At 38.2% G+C, this 20,016-nt stretch overlaps 1 protein-coding gene across 3 annotated transcripts in view; it reads left to right on the top strand.

The window, feature by feature from the left end:
* The window catches only part of GREB1 (growth regulating estrogen receptor binding 1), a 90,268-nt gene that overhangs the window by 54,987 nt on the left and 15,265 nt on the right, over nt 1–20,016 (top strand). For 2 of the 3 annotated variants that reach the window (XM_048299372.1, XM_048299371.1), the window contains 11 exons: nt 188–313; nt 771–968; nt 1,059–1,239; nt 2,775–2,967; nt 3,553–3,689; nt 4,818–5,157; nt 6,704–6,819; nt 7,475–7,674; nt 9,486–9,575; nt 11,629–12,209; nt 19,278–19,380. In XM_048299372.1, coding sequence (XP_048155329.1) covers nt 188–313; nt 771–968; nt 1,059–1,239; nt 2,775–2,967; nt 3,553–3,689; nt 4,818–5,157; nt 6,704–6,819; nt 7,475–7,674; nt 9,486–9,575; nt 11,629–12,209; nt 19,278–19,380 — 2,265 coding nt within the window. Of the gene's footprint in view, nt 1–187; nt 314–770; nt 969–1,058; nt 1,240–2,774; nt 2,968–3,552; nt 3,690–4,817; nt 5,158–6,683; nt 6,820–7,474; nt 7,675–9,485; nt 9,576–11,628; nt 12,210–19,277; nt 19,381–20,016 lie in introns of those variants that run through there. The other variant, XM_048299373.1, reaches the window with a different exon arrangement.

Here is a 20,016-nt window from a genome sequence, read left to right as displayed (position 1 = left end):
CTCTGTAAAAAAAGATTTCTAAAAATAGAAAATAACAAGAAGGTTCCTGTATAGAACAATCAATAAGCCAAGGGCAGGATAGCTAGCAAACACGTAAAAAGTTTTAAAGATCTACAAAACAAAGTCAGTTTGAAATGCAGCTCTTACTAACATGGATGTTTATTCCTGTCTCTCCGCAATTTGATAGAGGGTGACATTGATCTTTTGCTGGAGAAATTTTATCAAGAAAACCAAGGACACATCTCTTCATCACTTTCTGCTTCAGTGAATAAACCAACAGCAGTGAACGGAACTGGAACAGCTGTGTGTACAAGTAAGTAAGGAAGATGTTCTAAAGAGGTAACAGAATAGGATACTGGAGACCAAGTGCTGGGTACACAGTTAGATTCCTCTGGGCAGAGTCCTAGGCTCCTGAAGGCAAAGATCCTGAGGCAAGCAACAACTCACGTCTTGGGATATTCAAATTTGCACTGATGAATGTTCTGCTTCATTCCACTGGGTATTACAGTTTTTGAAGCTTTAAGTCTTACTTCTGTGGTAGCAGAATGCTATTGTTCAAATTCACTTTCAGGTCTCAGATACTTATAGGACCAAAAAGTCCAAATACAGAAAGATTTCTTTGCATATTCTATATGGATTTTCATAAATGAACTCCTGTAAATAAGCAAAATACCTTAAAGGGTAAATCAGTCATTCTTTGCCAGACTCTTAACATTTTGCATTAGATTAGACTTTGGGCATGTATCTAAACAGAATTTTGCCTTTTTCAGGTTACGAGATTGAACGACACCAAATTCGTCCATTCCAGCTAGCGGTGGCTCAGAAATTGCTGTCTCATATTTGCTCAATTGCTGACTCCAGCACTCAAAATCTTGATTTGGGTTCCTTCGAGAAAATTGATTTCTTGATTTGTGTTCCACCCTCCGAAGTGACTTATCAACAGACTTTGTTTCATCTCTGGCACTCAGGTGCTCATTAGTTAGCTTTATTTTAGATTTACAGGACATTCTTAGATGTATTCATGTCCAAAAGTACTGACACTTGTTCCATTCTTTTAGGTATTTTATTAGAACTTGGATTAGAAAAGGAACATCTTACAAAGCAGAGAGTGGAACAGTATGTTATGAAACTAGATGCAGAAGCCCAAATTAAATTCAAAGTCTTTTTACAGAACTCTATGCAGAATCCACACACACTGTTTGTCCTAATCCATGATCATGCACACTGGGATCTAATGAGGTAAGAAAGCTGTAACTTGTTTTTAGAGAAATTATTATTATCTGGATTATCTCTCAGGATTTCAGATTTATCCCTTCCTTCATCTTTGTTTGCATCTTTCTGCTAACTCTGTCTCCCCATGCATTTAATAAGTATATTTTAAGGTCCTTCATGACTTATTCTTACCCTGCTTATTATATTGTGCTGCAGTGGAACATTGCAGCTTTTTTTGATCCCTATTCTTATCTACTTTCAGCCACAGCTATTGGTTTTTTTGGCTGTTTGTCATTTGTTCGGGAGAAAGCTTCCTGTGAAAGTACACAGAGCTCGTCATCCTCTGTTAGTGTCCTCTGGGCTGTAAAACTTGCAAAACCCTGACCCAGGGAGTAGACAATGAGTGGCCAACCATGCTGCCTATTTTTTTTTACTGACTGGAAATTTTCTAGCTTTTTTCTATCCAAAATCACTGATTTGTAAGAATTGAAAGCTTCTGTAGATTCATCGTGATGCCAGGTAGAGTTCTGAGGAAAAGAGAGAAGTTTCTGTCTGGTGTTTACCAAGTTCCCCATCAGCTCACTTGCATAACTCATTGCTTCCCTCACAGAGCTCTGTTTCCATAGCTTCTCAACAACCCACCTGCTGAGAAGTGGGGCTGCTTTTGCTGTCTGGTTCTGAGGCTCTTGGGGAGGTTGGAAAACATTCTGAATTCCAAAAACACCAACATATTCCAACTTTGGGATCATGGTAGTGTTTCTGAAACCAAAAACTGTGGAATCTTGCTTGTGAATGAAGTGAGAAGGTCTTGTCTTTTACACTGGTTGAGAATGATGACGTTCAATGAAACTTTGCACCTGAGGGTTTCCTGTTCAACTCCCCTGTCTTAGGAACTTACATGGTCTTTTACAGCTGTCCCAGCCTTTGAGGCATTTATTCATATAACATCCTTGAGTGGTAGGGAAGTACCTGTATTGCTGCTTAACCCTAATAAGCTATGTTTTATATCTAATAAAGATACATAGGCAGGTAAATGCCAAAAATTAAATAGCATGAATTTGGACTGAAATTTTGCACAGGAGCAAGGAACTGACTGTCAGTATTCTGTGATACTGGGATTTGCCCTAAGAATAACTATTTTCTTTTTCTCTCTTTTTCTGTCATACTGACTTGCCATCTGTACTTTTCTAGCTTGATTTTTGTAGGTTAGAATCATGTTTTGTTAAGATGATCTAACAATTTGACCAGAGTTACTACAGGACTATGTGTCTATTGGTAACTGTCACATCAAGTTCCTTTCATCCTTTATCTCTCATACTCTGGTAGCTGCAAGGGATTGGTAATTTGCTAGCTAGAGAGCTTATCAGGCTCACAGAAATTTTTACTTGCAGTGAAATAATTTGCATTTCTTTTCCCATCCTTCTGTGCAACAATTTCAGGGTAAAAGAAGAGTCCTAAGTTCCTTTAACTTTGATTTCACATGCAGGTTTAAGCTATTTCACTGACACAAATGTTCCCTTTTGCCGATCACTTTGGAGAGTTTTGGGTTTCTTTTTTTGCAGTGCCATGCATAGTCTTTATCCTCAAACAGAGCTGTCGACAGGACTTGTTGATAGATTGTTGAACTGCAGGGAGGTGAAAGAGGCACCCAATATTGTGACCCTCCATGTGACTTCCTTCCCCTATGCACTGCAGACACAGCATACTCATATCAGCCCTTACAATGAGATCCACTGGCCTTCTTCATACAGCAATGTAAGATGGATGCTTTGAGGTGCTTTTGTGAACTTTTCATAAGTTACTTTCCATTTATGTAGTCGATAAAACTGTGAAGTCCCCATGATTTTTGTAAACAAGAATGAAGTTTGAATAACATCTTGTTCAGTCTGTGGCAAGTTCATTTTTCCTTTGCTTATCCTTTTGAGCTTTTTTTTCTTTATTCCTTTTATATATCCCATAAACCTTAGTAGCTCTGCTAAAAATCTGTGGGCTACATAAATGGAAATCGTCTTCAGTTCTGTCTCTAGTGCATTACTGCATAAATATACATACATACATGGATTTTCATCATATGTGTGCATATTTATTCCATAGAGCTGGTCTGTCTGTGTATATGTATATGTGGGGAGAGAGAAAGGAATGGGGAAAATTGGGTCAAACTTTCATTCTCTCAAAAAAACTAATTCTATTTCTTTCTCTTCTTTTTCTAATATGTCTGAGTAGATGTATGTTTATTAGAGAATGTGATTGTATGTATATCAAGATACTAACGGTTAATCACTTGTAGATCAGTTATTGATAGACTTTACCCTTCTATTTTTATTGCTGCATTTGCTTTAGGGTGTAGATTTATACCATGAAAACAAGAAATACTTTGGACTGTCAGAATTCATTGAATCCACCCTCTCTGGCCATAGTATTCCACTGCTTCGGTACGACAGCTCTTTTGAAGCAATGGTCATGGCTTTGGGAAAGAGGTATGGGGCCCTCCTTTGTTTAACATGGGAAACTTAGGAAGTCCTTTTTAGGGCCTTGCGTTGTTAGCTAGAAGCCCAGTTTTTTTGGTTTTTTTGTTTTGGTTCTCACTGTCCTACACATCATTTACATATGCAAGGCATACCACCTGTTCGTATTTTCTCCTATATATTTAATATATACGGGGCCTGCAGTGGCATCAGTCAAGGCTGTCTTTTACTATGAGCATGCACACTGCTTAGGCCAATTTACAGTGTGCTCTTGTAACCTGTAACTACCTCTATATTATAATAATCTAACATTGCATCATCACATAATTTTAACTGTGTTATTACTTTTGTCCAATATTATCACTTGCTGACCCTGGCTGATTTTGATGTATAGAGTTTGTGTATACTGCACTTGGAACACAATGAGAAGTTAAACATACCACTGTGGTAGGTACACATAAATCAGAAAAAAAAAAATTCTGAGCAATCCATAGTCATTTTTTTGAGCAAGCCATAGCAAGCACTCTTTTTACTGTGCACCTGGTTTTCATTTCTGTGAAAATCAGAAAACAGGAAGCTATTGGATATCCATGGATCTCGTTTCCATAGACTGGGAATTGAGACAGGTGTAGCTGGGCTTGGGAAGTTGGAATGCTTATTGGTTGCTGCCTACATATTCAGTCCTCTTGAACACAAGAGTAAGTTAGTTCAGGGCTTCAATAAGAAAACAAGGAAACACCCCATCTCTCTCTGCCCCTTAAGAATAACACACAGTGAAGAATTCTATTCTTACTGATAAGAGAATATTATTTTGATTGATGTTATTACTGAGTGCCTCAGCTAGTATTCTGTGATGAATTTTGTAACAGCAGTAAGGTATGGATAACCTAAAGTGATGTAACCTTACTGGACTACTTGCTTAGTAAATCTTTACTAAGAAAAATGGAGAGACAACATCAGTTCTGATTGTGAAATGATGCCTTGCAAATACTGTACAATTGCAATTGGTGAGATTCTGTTGTATAGTAGATATGAAGGATTCTTTACAGGAGAAAATCCTGAGGTTACTATATTTTGTAAAAAATAGCTTTTTTACTTCAGCCTTTAAAACTTCACTCTTTAATTCACTGTTTATTTCAGGTTCCCCAGATTACACAGTGCAGTGATAAGGACTTTTGTCCTCATCCAACACTACTCTGCAGCTATGATGGCAGTGTGTGGTCTTTCTCAGATGAAGAACTACACCTCAGTTGAAACTCTGGAAATTACCCAAAATCTAATAAACTCTTCAAGACAATGTCCTAGTGGCCATGGCCTCATGGTAGTGTTGAGAATTCCATGTATCCCGCTGGCTGCAGTGGCATATGAGCGTCTGTATAATGTAAGGGAAAGACTAGCCCTTGAAGATAACTTTGAAATAATCTTGGGAAATCCTAATTCCGGGATCACAATTGGGAAGCACTTTGTGGAGCAACTAAAGGTAAATTGTGGAATGGCATATGCTGGGAAGCTTCATTAGATGGGTAGGTGGGGAGACTTTACTGGTGAGAGTTATGGTCATGAGCTGAAGCGTGGAGTCTTATAGTAAAAACAAAAACTGCCATGAGGAACATGACTTCTACGTTTCAGGTATGCTGCCTGTGACACCTCTCCTCTCCTGCCTGTGGTCAATGAAGTATTAACTAATATGGTTAGCACTTGACTTCCAGTAGCAACCCTCAGAAACAGTTGAAATGCTTTTATCTAAAGAGACTATGAGAAATACATTAAAAAGCCAAATAAAACATTCAGTTTTAGCTGAATTTTCTCACAAAAACATCACAATGCAAAAAAGAGATTTTAATCAGTGACCAGTTCAGAGTTACATTATTCTTGTCACCAGAAAGTGGCAAGAAGACCGATTTACCTACTGATCAGTGATGGTAGTTATGGATCCTAAAGCACCCTGGTGTTCACAGCTCAGGATTTTATGCTTTCTGAACCATGTTTTGGTTTATGGATTAATATATATCCTTTAAGTCCAGAGTCATGGGTCACCTGCTTAAAAAAAGCCTCCTTTGCTCTTCATAGAATTACCATTATCTGGTTGCCAAAGCAAAGATGTTTCCATTCTAGAATGTTGTAATAGATATATATGGTACACTGTTTATTCTGTTTGAGTATACATGTTAGGTGAAGTAATTTGAGATCCCAGGCCTAATGCTGATCTTACTCTGCTATTAATTAGGCATAGCTTACTCTGAAAAATCAGTATTAGTTCTGAATCACATCCTGATTATGTTGTCTGACATGTATAGTAGGGGAACATGTACAGCTGTCAGAGGCCAAGTTGTTGGACTGTTGATCCTACCATAGATACTCCTTATCTGTAGGTCAGTCTTACAGCAAAAAGGACTGACTGGTGTGAGTAAAGCAATATAGCCTGATGCAAAACAGTCAAACAATAGATAGAGTTGTCAGATTTCTCATGAAGTTACCAGGAAAACCGATAGCTTATGGGGAGAGTGGGAGACTCCATAGGGTTGTAAATGGGGACAGTGCTGTGTGTTGAACACTTCCAACTTTCTCCTGTTCCTCTAAGGTGAAAAAGTCTCATTTCTAGATTATTTTCTTCCTTGGACTCAGACATCCATATATTATCTGCCTCAAGAAGTCTCTGTACTCTCTTCTCTCCCCCAAAACTCCTGCTCAGCTTTACTCTCTGTTGTGCCATATTTGCCATATGCCCTGGTCTCAGTGCTGCCTATGCAGCTTGGAAGCTGGGAGCCTTTTCAGGCTGGAACATACTGTCCCAATGTCCTCAGACTAACAGCAGGCAGATTGCTGCCTGTAAGGCTCTAGGAACTGTGAGATCTATCTGTGTTGAATTTGGCTCTGCTGTGGGGCTTCTCTTCCACTGTACAAGTGGATTATTATAATGGGTGATAAAAGTATGTCTGTCTGTCTTTTTATTTGATATAGATATATCTCAAATGGATATATATATGTCCAACATATATCCAACAGGGTTTCTCTACCTTATACAGATCTGGCAGAAAATTGAAGATGTAGATTGGAGGCCACAGACCTATTTGGAATTGGAAGGTTTGCCTTGCATATTAATATTTAGTGGGATGGATCCACAAGGGGAGTCTTTGCCACGGTAAGAAGATTCACTCTTTTCTCAGTGGCATTTTTTTATCCATTGCTTATCAAATAGCTAAAGATTAACTGTGTGATTACTTGTGTGAGAGGAAAACAGATTTCAGTGTCGAGGCATTTCTTTGCCATTTTGGGGGCGATTTTTATATCATAAATACAAACTCCATATTATTGATAATAAATTTCTGTTTATAGCAAGGTGTAAATAGCTCCAAAAATATTATGAGAGTTATCCCAGTTTAGAGGAAAGAATGGGTATGTTAAAAAAAGAAGTATAGCTGCTTAGGTTTCTTAGGGTAGCTGAGAAATCTGCATGTGTGGATGAATCCAGGATGTGTGGAGAGATCAGTGCCTTCTGGAATGGCAGCTGGAAGCCAGACAGGATGCCCTGGAGCACTAAATGCTTTTGTATGTTCAACTGAATCGTGTTCTGTGTGTTAGGTTTAGAATCCAAATGATTATTCTTTTTCTTATGCTGATGCTAATGTTCAGTGCAGTAGGAAAAGTGTATGCACCAGGGTGGTAATCTTATTAAGCACAAAATACTGTGATTTATCTTGTCTGTTGTTGAAATTCCCCATTGGCTGTGTTTCTAAAAGAGATAAAGCAGTAGATTACAGTAAGTTTTCATCCTAGCTCCTCCTGTTTCTCTCCAGATCACTGAGATACTGTGACCTACGTTTAATAAATTCATCTTCTTTGGTAAGGACAACCCTGGAGCAGGAACTTGGTTTGGCAGCATACTTTGTGAGCTCAGAAATTCACACAGAGAAAGCAGTTGTGAATGATGTGTTAGAAAGTGACCCAGAGAAACTAAGCAGTACTGACAATGAAGATGAAGAAATAGCGACAGAAGGTATTATTTATTACTGGTAATAAAAGAAGCTGTAAAATGATTGAAAATGATTAGCAAAAGCACAAATGTATGGGTGAGGGTTTCTCACTTTAGTCTTACGAGTGAGCTCTGCTCCTTAGTTCTGTTTCATCTCATAGAACCTGTGTTCTCTCGCCCTGCCTGCCTGGGACTGCTGCTGCTGATGCATTTTAACTTCTTGCAGTTTTACTGCTGCATTTGTTACCTCTCTCTGTTTTCTGGCTCCCTCCTGTGTTCCTCCTTTTCCCTGTATGTTCTAGCAGCCACAAAGTAGAGCTCGAGTAGGAACACCCGGTGACACTCACTGTTCAGAGGACCCTCTGCACTCTCCCTCCCCAGCAGGGAAGGGTGTGATTTGCTGTCTGAGAAGCAGCAAGTGAATCCCCACCCTCAGGGCTGTGGCAGCTCCAACTAAACTGTCCCTGACTGATGCTATCAAACCTATGCTTACAGTGATGTCAGTGATAAAGATTCCTTCCAAGGAAACTGTATATACTGCAGCTGAGTAGTCTCTAGTTTGTCAGGTGTTAAATAGGATGGATAGAAAATCTATCTCAACATAGAAACTTCTGAGTTCTCCTTGAAAATGCCCCTGACTTCAAATTGACAGTGTAGAGTTGGTGAATTCATCATTTCTTAAGAAAGCAATTAAGAACATACAAATGTGTAAAAAACCAACAAAAATACTTTACCCAGGAACAATTGCTTTTTGGGTGGTTTTTTTTGAGTTATAATTGATGGGCATTATCATTTATTTATTAGTTCTTTACACTTTTCTTTACTGTCTATTGTCCCTGAGGAAAACAAGGGATTTTTATCCCTGTAAACTATTTAAATCTCAAACAACTTGCCTTCATTTCCTTTTCTATACTTTGAGGAGGAAGAAAGCCAATTACTGTTCACCTAAGAAGTTCTTACTCACTGAAAATGATAGCAGAACAAGCCGAACAAAAATACTTTCTTTAATCCAATATGTACTCTTCATAGAGGAATGAAGTACCTGAGGTCATATTCAAACTGTGTTCAACAGATGCCTGCTTCAGATGTGATGAGTACTTCTTGTGATGAGTAATTCTGTCAATTTAGTTGAAGTATGCTGAGATTATATGTGATCTGAGTCAAATGGGCTCCTAAGTTGTCTAATGCTGCTCTCCTAGTCCATGAAGTATGGTATGATCATCCAGAGTCCAATTCTATGTGAGAGTCTATCTATGTAAGATAGACTTACAGTCTATGTTTTCTGATGGCAGTGCTTATGTCTCAGTTTATCATGTTAAAATTGTACAGAAACAAACATTTTAACTTAGAAGCCTGGGCTAGGAATCTCAAGTGAATGGCCTTGATGGCCATCCAAATATGGATTTTCATTACCAAAAGCTGAGATATAATCTGGCCATAAAGCTGTGTGGGGTGGGAGGTAATTTCATAACATATTGACAAAAATAGAGCTTGTTGCCTGCTGCTTTCCCTGACACTGGATTAGTGAGGAATGTAAGACATGGGTCAGAAGAGAAATTGTGGTTGAGACAGGCCTAGATATTACCAGCTCCTGGTTGCAGCACTGATTTTTGTGAAGCTATTGCAGCTCAGTGTGTGTAAATTAGACCGTAGGCTGATCCAGTATTCTGTGGTAGGAACAGATACTCTCCATGCTGAAAACAGTGTCAGGATGAGGACAAACCCCACACAAACCCTTGTGTACATTTCCTTACTTTGACAATATAGCTGTGACTTGCGGGCTTACCTAAATTATATTTTGATTTTGTTTTCCCTTACTGTCATTCATGAAACAGGTTCTACTTCAGAAAAGAGAAGTCCTATGAAAAGAGAAAGATCATGTTCCCATGACTCTGCATCTTCATCTCTCTCTTCAAAAGCTTCCAGTAAGACCATAAGATCATCTCTGTTAATTTAAGTTTAGGACATAAGAGAGACCTTAGCTTATTAGATAAATAATAAAAGGCATAAATCCCTAAGGTTTTGATAAGGCCGATTTTAATGGGATCACTTTAGATGACTAAAAAAAGTAAGAATTAGACTTCTGAAATATAGAAAATTGGATATTTTCTTGCTTGAAAAATTATCATGTGATGGGGTGCATAAACTAGGTGCTTCTTTATTATGTGACACTGAGGTATAAATCCTCGGTTAGTACTGTGATGGCTGTGTGTGTTCACTGAAGCTATGACAATTTATGAAAAAAGAAACATGCTTCACATTTAATTTTTTTTTTTAATATAGGGAAGAAAAAGCATGCTCCTTCTCATTGGTATTTTTAACTTTTTGGTTTTGCTCTAAAATGTTCGCTCATTAATTTTACACTGTTTGGAAGCTCTTTTTGAGGTGGATAACTTTTTAAACAGTTTCTTTTTAATCTGCACACTGACGTAGAAAGCATGAGGGAATGTTGAGAACTACTACAACTCTTTTGTCTGATAACTTTATTTGCTTTTAATGTAGATAATATTAAGAGGAAACTTGAAAAAAAGTCAGGAATATAAATTGTGCCATAACTTCCTAAAAGTTGCAATGTCATGAAGCTTTTTAAAACATACTGGTTTTTTGTCAGTGACAGTAAATTCTTTTTGATCTTATTGTTGTTTGCAACATGGTGACATGCATAATTGGGCTGTGATTTCTACAGGCACAGTGGTGGTTACAAAAAGGAAAGACATCTTGAAAACTTTGGATAAGCTTCATCACTTTTATTTTCAAAATGTTTTTTCTTCTTTGAAGTTGGGCTGCTCATAATTCTTACAGTGTCCATGTGGCCTGCCCGTGGCTCTGTGCCCTCAGTTTATCTGTGGTTAAAGAAATCTTTTTCCTTTCTTTTTTTTTCCATGACCTTGGATACTGGTATTTTGAGGGATGTCACAGTGGTGTTACTTGCATGGTTACACCAGTCATGGTGCTGGTGATACTTTTGTATTTATTGCTAACGGTTTTTACTGACTACTTTAGATTAATAGACAGTTAGAGGATATCCTACTATTTCTTGAAATCAAGAGAAATTACTGACTTTTGTTTGTTCAAAATGTGGGGGTTTTTTTGTGAGCCAGGACAGTTGTTTTCACCATGAGAGGAAATCTGGTTTAATCTATGGTCAGTCGTAGGGAGATATTTCTAATACCTTGTCTAGTCTGATTCCACAAGCAGTTCTCAGTCTACTTTGAAGACTGTGAACTAGTTGCGTGTCCTCTTTCGCTAAGCATTAAAGATGCTCAGAACCACTTAACATGTATTAAACTTTCAAGAAATCTTTATAGTTAAAATATATAGGGTAAAAATATACAGCTTTCAGAAAATCAGCAATTGTCTGTGAGGTGTATTTACATCACATATTCACGGCCAACATTCATGAGTTCAGTATGTTCTCTGAGCTGACCCAAAGCTGTATGAATGCACTAATGCATTATGTAGCACCAGGGACTTGATAGCTGCCAGGTTTTATTAGATCAGCCTAAGTGCTGCAGTGACACACACATGGGTGGCAGAGCAGAGCTGACTCAGAGTACTGTTTTTAGATGTCAGTCTGTGTAGACTTGTGTGGTGTGATGGGGTAATAGCCTTGAAATACTTATTTTCTTTAATTCATTTTAACAATGGTTTCAGCAATTTTGTATTTGTCTTGAGTGATTAAATTATCTGGTGAACACCTTAAGCAAGGAATGTATGAAGGAAACAGAGGATAGGACAATCACTGACATCTTTCCTATGCATTTCAGTACTTTAAAAGCCACTTTCTGCATTGAAATGAATACTCCAAACTAGTTCCATTATGGCTTCCTGTATGAGGAAGGTCAAAGCAAGAAGAGGAGCAAGATTGCAGTGTTTGCTGGACGATGTATCGAGATGATTATTTGCTGTGTTTTGTTTAACTGCGGCCTTGACTAGCAGAGATATTTGCACTGTGTTGAAATATAAATTTTGTTTTAGTTACAGCATTCTGCACTGAGTCATCTTCTCCCCAGGCCCTAAGCAACAGCACGGAAGAAACTACAAACAACTATGAAAGGCAGAAGCAGAAGGTAGACAAGGGGGCACAAACAACAATCAGCAAACACTTGCCACCAGTAACTGAACAGATGGATATGAAACAAAACATAAAAAGTGCCCAAGTCTCCATCACTTCATCATCCTCCTCACCTTTCTCCTCCTCTTCTTCCTCCTCTGCACCTACTCATAACTCCTTCATCCTACAGACTTCTCAATGCTCCATGACCAAAGCATCAAAACAGCCTCCCATAGTTTTCCTGCCCAAACTGGTTTATGACATTATTACTTCTACAGACAGCAGTGGACTTCCCAAATCCTCTTCCCTCTTGCCTTACCATTCTGTCATGTGGGCAAGTTCTTTTCGTCCTCTTATGAGTAAGATGATGACGTGCACAGAGCAGTCTCTATACTACCGCCAGTGGACAGTTCCCAAGCCAATCCATATGGACTACAACAACAAAAATGAGGGCAGAATGGACACCTTTCACCCAAGGAGGCTGCTGCTCAGTGGGCCACCACAGGTGTGTAAAAAGAACAAGGTATTATCATTGATTTATTTTGTTTGATTTTATCATAATCTCAGAAAAAAAATTTAGTTATTATTATTCATACTTGAAGGGGTGTTTTTTTGTGGAGAGTAAATTACTTGTATTTTATTTCCTAATCCCTTCTAATAAAAAATATCTTCCTTTCTTTACTGTTAGCCTGAGTTCCAATACAGAGAATCTGCAGCAATGTTCATTTTCTGTCAGTCTCTCTCCATTAAAATGTTTTAAAGATAGTTTGCTCAAGAGATAGATTTAATTTATAATTTCAGTTGGTTAAAGTTGAATATGCATTTACATTTTAAATAAAGATCAAAGATCTTAACAAAGCCACTTTCGTATGATCAATCTGAAAGCAGCTGGGACTTTATAATTAAGTTATTTTGTTTCCTTTGCACAGCAGACAGAAATAGAAGCTGTTGTAAATAATACATGCAAGAAGGCCAGTTCAAAGTAGCAGAACCATATTAACAAGATGAGTAGCTGATCCAGGAGTTTTTAAATTACTTTGAAAAGATATATGGAAATGGGTCTAGTTCTAAGAAGTTAATTCTCATCTTAATTATCTAGGAATGTTTAGCACTTATCCTGAGCAAGGTATCTCCTAGTTAAGTGCACATTGCAGGCTAAAGGTAGTATTGTGCCTCTCATGTTTTACTGAAGTATGAAGCAACAAGATAGGAAGAGGCCCTGTGCCTACTGAGAGCAGATATATTTCTTGTGAACCTCAGAAGTCAAACAGGATAAGTGCAAACCAAGACAGAGATATTTCCAGTATTGTAACATCAACCCAAAGAATAATATTAACCTTTCACATGGACTTAACACTTCCTGCATCAAGAAGTGTAGGCAGAAATGCAAACAATTATTAAACAGCTCATGGATGAATGTTGGTAACATGTCAGACAAAGTATAAGACTGCCAGAGTAGTATCTTCAAAAGAATTAGGAAGTACTTGTTTTCTTTATCTGGAAGCAATTCCTGTACTAAAATTTAAATCAGGAAGCAATTTTCTGGTTAAAATTAACAATACTAATTCAACAGAGGAAGAAAACTGGGCACATTAGTGAATCAAAATTATAATTCTCACTATCAGGATTATTAGTAATAAAATATGCTCACCCTTCTCTCACAGAGACATTTTACCCTACGCACTGGTCAAAATGTTTTGTTGGAAGACTTGATATGTTTTACAAGGACAGTTACGTACATTAGAAGGCAATAAATGCATTATTTTTACAATAGACTTTAGAAAATGCAGGAAAAACTGGATAGGTATAGAATAATTTATCTGTAAATTAGCTCATGTCATGGAAGTGAAGCCTTTGGTTAGTGAGTATAATTTAATATGCATCACAATGAGCAATATGCATCATATCTGTGACTTGATGTCTAGTCCCTGGTGCACCCAAGCAAATGCCTATACAGAATTCTAAATTCACTCAAATATTTTTTCTTCAGAACATTCATCTTGAAGTTCCCCAAACTGCAAATCAAGGTTTCATATGTTTGTTTTTTAACTGGATTTTATAATTTAGAGCTAGCATTTTCCTGAAGCGTGGAACCTGTTGGTGAGCACAGCTCAGTCCTGTGGCACCACATCCAGGGAATGAAGCAAGCACGTCTTAAGACACTTCCTGAAGAAGAAAACTGCTGCCCATATTATTACTCTACTTTTATTAAAATCTTATTATAATGGGTGTATATACCATTCAGCTTATGTAATAAAAATATTAGGGAAATACTTAATACATCTATTACTAGCTGTGTTTTAGAAGAATGTAGCATGTGGAAACAAGGAGAAGAGCCATCAACATTTGACCAACTGCCTGTGGATCATCAGCATGTTTTCTGCAAATCAGCATTGATTCACAGGCCACAGTTTGAAAACCACTATCATGGTATGTGAAGAACTGTCTCACCTGGAAATTAAAACAGAAAAGCCTCATGGAATTATTTCCCCTTTTGCCGTATTTCTCCAAAAGTGAAGCCTGAAATTGGATGATACTTTATACCAACATGTAAGAATAATAAAGTGCTTCTAGTCCTGGTGTCCAGCATATGGAACAAGTTAAAAAGGGAAGCTCATTACTGCTACACCTTCTACAACAGCACTTTTGGATGTCATTCCATGAATGCATAGAAGCACACATGCAATTTATCTGACTGGAATGTTCTCTCTCAGATTCTTAGTTGGCTTGCACTCTATCCATGATATCTATAGCAAGCAGAGTTCAGAGGTCAAAATCTTTGGAGAGTTTTCCCCTCCTCTGTGGTAATATATGTCTTTGCTGCAAAAACTAGACCTTTATACCTCGAATTTTCTGCAGAGAATTTGAATTCATATTCCTTCCTCTTACTACAGCTACACTCTTCATGAATGAAGAGCTGCAGGGTATGCATATTCTTAGTATTTTATGGGTCAAATAATCTCTGGCACTAAGGATGAAAATACAAACAAAACCCCTAAATCTCTGCAGGCCCCAAATTCCTTGGTTATCATCAGTTTTTACAAGATTTGAGATTTTCGTTTCTTAGTCTTCTGGGATTTTCTTCTTCCAAGTCCGATTCTTCAGACTTCTGTCTTCCAGTGTCAGGTAGACAGGAACAAATTAGAGTAATACTTCCATTATTTGGGAATATTGCCCCCCAAGTGCCTTATCTTACAAAGCACTGAGCACTGCCACATATTTGAGGAACCTTTTTCTGGAAAGTAGAGCTGTTTGTCATAGCAGCACGTCTCATGTACATTTTGTTTCAGGAATTGTAAAAATGCAGCCCAGTTTTAGGTTCCTTCAGTCTTTTAATCTGTTTGCAACTTTGGCATCCAGAGCAAAGACAGGATATGGGGAAAAGCACCTTGCTCAGAGTACTTCCTTACCAGTTGTTGTCACTGTTAGTATATCATGCTTAGCCCAGAGTCACTAGTTAGGATCAGCACAGCATTGTGCTTGGCTTCCCTAAAGCCATATAAAACTGCAGACCACTCAGGTATCCACCTTAAAATTTCTTTTCAGATCTCCTATTTGTTGCAGTTGGGAGATAGAGGATGGGCAGATGTGGGGCTTTATGCTTAAAGGTGTGCATATCCTGCTTGCAGGATCTCCTTGCAGCTACTTCCAGTGCACAAACTTCTGGAAAAAGGGTTAATGACAGATGGGACAGGGGCTCTTTGGAGAGATGTGGAAGTTGTGTTTATTGACAGCTATTCAGTATCTTCAAACAAAGAAAGACTCTCTGTGCTACTGATGCCATGATGATTTTTTGCCTTTTATTTTATACCCCTGTTATACCTTTTTACAACTTCTGTATTCTTAGTGCTTATACTAGTTTGAAAACAAACCAGTGGGAGGCACCAAGTCAGAATAACAATTTAATGGAAATTAAAGAAAAGGGGGAAAAAAAAAAGGTAAAAGAAAACACTGTCAAACTGACAGAGTCAAGGTACAACCTGACACCCTGTTAGGCAGGGTGGTGGTAGCAGTCTGGTAGAATGGTGGCTGCAGTCCTCTGAAGCAGTGATCCTGTAGTAAAAGAGTCTGCTCTTCCTCAGGAAGTCCAACGGTGGCTGTGTAGCTCCTGTCCTCTGGAAATCCAGTGGGAAGCCAGTGTCTCTGGTGTTCAGCCTCAGCTTATATCCACGATGGGATGCTTGGTTCCTCCCTCTGGGTGGAGCATCTCACAATGGGGTAACGAGTCATGAGGCAAAGTGTTGATTAGGCTCATTAACAGAAGATAGTCCGGAGGGAGTTATCTCTGAGTCAGGCGGCAGGACAATGATGGGCAATTAACAGAAAGATAGTCTGGGGGGAGGAGGCAAGGAAACACTGCCCCACCTGATTTCAACAGCTGATGGGGATGGTAATAGAATACACTGCAACCCAGGACAGTGCTTTTTGCCTACATTCTTGGATTTGTTTGTTCAGCTAGGAGACTAAACATTTTAGAAGCTTTGTAGCTAGGGATCAGTGTGCCCCAGACCCCAAGGTCCTTTCCAGAACACATTCTGTAAACCAAGATAGAACCATCCAGGGGAAGGTTCCTTGGGGAGGGGGGCTCACTTGAGCCTCTCATTGGGGAATTTTGGATAGATATGCTAATTAGTAAGACCTATAATGATATACCAGATCTTTTGGGAGTGGGCATTGTAGTGTGCATTTCAGTGCATTCAACCTGGATGTGTGCACCTAAGGATCCTTAAAATAAATACCAAGGTAAAATCCCTTTTTCCCTTCTAACCGTGTTTGACTCTTGATTTTAAGAACAGGAAAAGGCATCACTATTCTGTTTTGCCTAGAGATGGTACACATAAAAAGCAGTGTGATTAATTTTGAAGGTGCATTTCGCTATCTGGGCATGCTACAAATTCACTTGTTCAAGATTCTTCCCTTCTGGAGTAAATGCTGATTGTAAAAGAGAAGTCATTCTTTTCTCAATTTAAAAAAAAAAAAATCTTCTCAAAATTACCTGGAAAAGGTGTTCTCTCTTTCACCAATTCATTTCGTGAGCAGCAAACACAAGCAAATCTGCTAGTGGAGTCCAAATATGAATGCTACATGTGCTCAGCCCAATCTCTGTCCTGGCAGGGAAACATTCTGAAAACACGGAGAGAGAAATTGCTGAAAGTTCCCAACAGCTTTTTACATACAGCATTGCTCATATCTAGCAGTTCCTAAAGCTCACAGTACTGAATTGGAAACTTTTAATGTGCCAGATAATGAGATTGGGTAAGGTCTGATGCATGCAGTAATGTAAGTACATGTGTTTCAGTTTAGTGGTGTAGCACTTGTCATCCTGTGGTTTCCAGCATTTTTGACTCATGACCCTACAGCTTTGTGTACACTTGAGCCAGTTGACTGATGCTTTTCATCTCAGCACAGCGTAGCAGTATCCTCATCATTCCAACATTGTGGAAAACCATTGGCAAAGACTGGTCCCCAAGGAAAGAAAAAAAGATGAGTTGAATAGAATAAAATTTTCATGCATATCAAAAGGAAAAAGTAAGGTTTTCAGCCTGTTGTTCTGTTGACAATTCTAAGGATATACTTCAAACAGATTAAGAATCAATTTTTATATAGATATCTGATATCAAGGAGACGCGTGTTGCAGTGGGGTCTCCTGCAACATGCATTAGTCAGCGAGGCCCGTGGAAAGAAATAGGGAGCGATTCTTGGTAGATGTTTCAGGGATCTTTATTCTCCAGCCACATGGCTGGGGACTGCTGAAGAACTGAGCAATTACGGGACAACCAGGGTCCTCCTCCAGGGAACACAAAACAATCAATGGGGAACAAGACTGACCAGGGAGTAGGGAAACCCCGTAGGCCGTGCCTCTACCCCACGGTCCCCTCCCCCTGGACCCCACTCCAGGGGGGAGGAACCCCGATAGACAGATGTTCTTTTGATAAATGATCTCTTGTTTGAAATTAGGGAACTGTTAATCCACTGCCGAGCTACCCTGTGTTTAATGAAAAGATGATCAGAGGCACTTTAAAAGAGTATGTTCATAAGAGAATAAAAAGGTAATCTTAGACATGAGGAAAACAAATGAAGTATTTTCTTTGTATTTTCTTTCTTGTTCAAATGTGGGAAAATAAGATGGTTTTATTTTAGCTCATCAATCAGTAGCCATTGCAGCCAAGTTTAAAACCTTGTTCCAGGGTCAGAGGAAAAATTCTCATTAGTTTCAATGGATTTTGCATAGAAAACAAAACTGTGAGTTAGAAACATCTGGTCCACGGGCTGGTTATAGTCCATGCTGTCATTTCCTCGATTCAAAGTCACTTTTTTTAATGTGTTGTTCCAGGATGACAGATAATTGTGTACTGACATTTGATTATCAACAGGGATAATGATACCCTTATACACCCTTTGCAAGCAACTGTTCAAACTGCAATCTGATACGTTAAAAACATCAGACAATGAGCTTTGACCAAAACAAATGTCTGATCTCTTGCTTCAAATTTAAAGCCTCCCTTCCTCACGTGTTGAGAGAAAATGAAATTTTTTCTTGACATAGATGGAAAATAGTAACTTTAATACTCTGTGTAGCAATTCAACATGCTAGGCTTCTGACATGTCCTAGCAGTAATGGAAGTGAAGCTGGGTTTTCAGTTCAGTAGTGATACAGACTTAATCCAAAATCTGATGCCACTTTGTGAAATCAGTTGCTGCACAATGTATTGGAACTGATCTACATGTTAACCTCCCCTGTACAGGCCACACACACACAGTCATGGTTTGTAAAGCTGCCTGCTTATATATGGCCTTATTTACTTGATGTTATCATCAGCAAACTACATGTGAAAGACAGAAAAATCCGTTGAGAAAATCATTGGCTGTGGCTTATACCTTGCAGCAATACTATTTGGTGTAATGAAGAGAAAATTTATACAGTGTGTTGATGGGGAAAAAAATGAAAGAGAAAGTTATATTCTTAAGATAATTTTAAAATGGACTTTAAAAAGGTAATTTTAAAAGATTGGAAGGGAGATAATGTATTTGCAGCAAGAGAGGTGGAACAGCACATTGTTGCACGTACTGTGTCCTTCAGGAGTGGAAGTGCCCAGCACAAGCTCTCCCAGGGATATGTTGCCATTTTTACTCCTCAGGATAGTCACTGTACTTCAGCAGCAGGCAGTGTACTGGTAAATCATATGGAAATGAAAGGGTTGGGGTAATTCTTTAGTTATCTTGTAATTCAAGGAGGGTTTTTTTGTACAATTTATGAGCTTGTATGGATTTTTAAATCATTCATTGCCTGTGTAGAAGCTATAGCATGAGGAGATAAAATTCTTGTCTGTGAACCTGTAATTAGACCTGTGATATAAAATGCATTTTCCAGCTAGGCTCCTGCATAGAGAGAAAAAAATTGTTGAGCATTAAACATTTCATTTGTGTCAAGGAATATACAAATACAAGGATAGTCAAGCACTGAATATTAATATTCAGTTTCACCACAGCTACAATGTCCAGATATGTGGAAAATTAACCTGGTGAAAAGCAAAAGTTTACTTTTGTTTTTTTCTGATTTATATGTTTACAGATAGGGAAAACAGGTGCCTATCTGCAGTTCCTCAGTATTTTGTCCCGAATGCTGATTAGACTGACAGAAGTGGATGTTTATGATGAGGAAGAAATCAACATTAGTAAGTTCCTGATATAAAGATACTCTGGAGACAATAGAAAGTTGTTATGCTAAATTGAAATATAGTTGTCTATATATTCTATGTTTATTCTATGCTATTCACACTTGCAATTACTTTACATTATTTAAATACTGTAAGAAAAATTTTCTGTGATCTTCAACTGATACTTAAGAATATTTTATTATTCATCATTTAGAATTCAGTCATCTTCTCTGTAAGCAAAGAACATATGTCTGTTTTTGGTGGAAAGAGATCAACAGCATTTATAGACATTGCATTTATGTATATTAAATGATACCCAGCCACTGGTTTTCAGTGTAGAATTGGAATGAAGTTTTGTCGTAAAGTATATAAAAGGAATGATTGAAATTTTGGCAGCTTTATACCATGAGGAGCAATGCCATATTTTCTAAGTACACAAGACTACCTGAGGGAAGAAAGTTTCTTGTCTCTGACAGCTGATTTTAGTCCATACTTGCTTTATTTACAGTGTATTACTCCTCTGTGTTTCCAGATGTATTTCTGTAGCTCAGACAGGACGTGAAGGTAATTTTTAAAAGGCAGAGTTGTGTTGAGGTGTGAGGTACATTTGTGCAAAGGTTTACCTCTTGGTGCATAATGATACTGAGTCATCAG

This window comes from Corvus hawaiiensis, chromosome 3, assembly GCF_020740725.1.
Source record: "Corvus hawaiiensis isolate bCorHaw1 chromosome 3, bCorHaw1.pri.cur, whole genome shotgun sequence".
Lineage (NCBI taxonomy): Eukaryota > Metazoa > Chordata > Aves > Passeriformes > Corvidae > Corvus > Corvus hawaiiensis.
The sequence above is the reverse complement of the archived record's forward strand: the minus strand, read 5'-3'. Positions and strand labels throughout refer to the sequence as shown.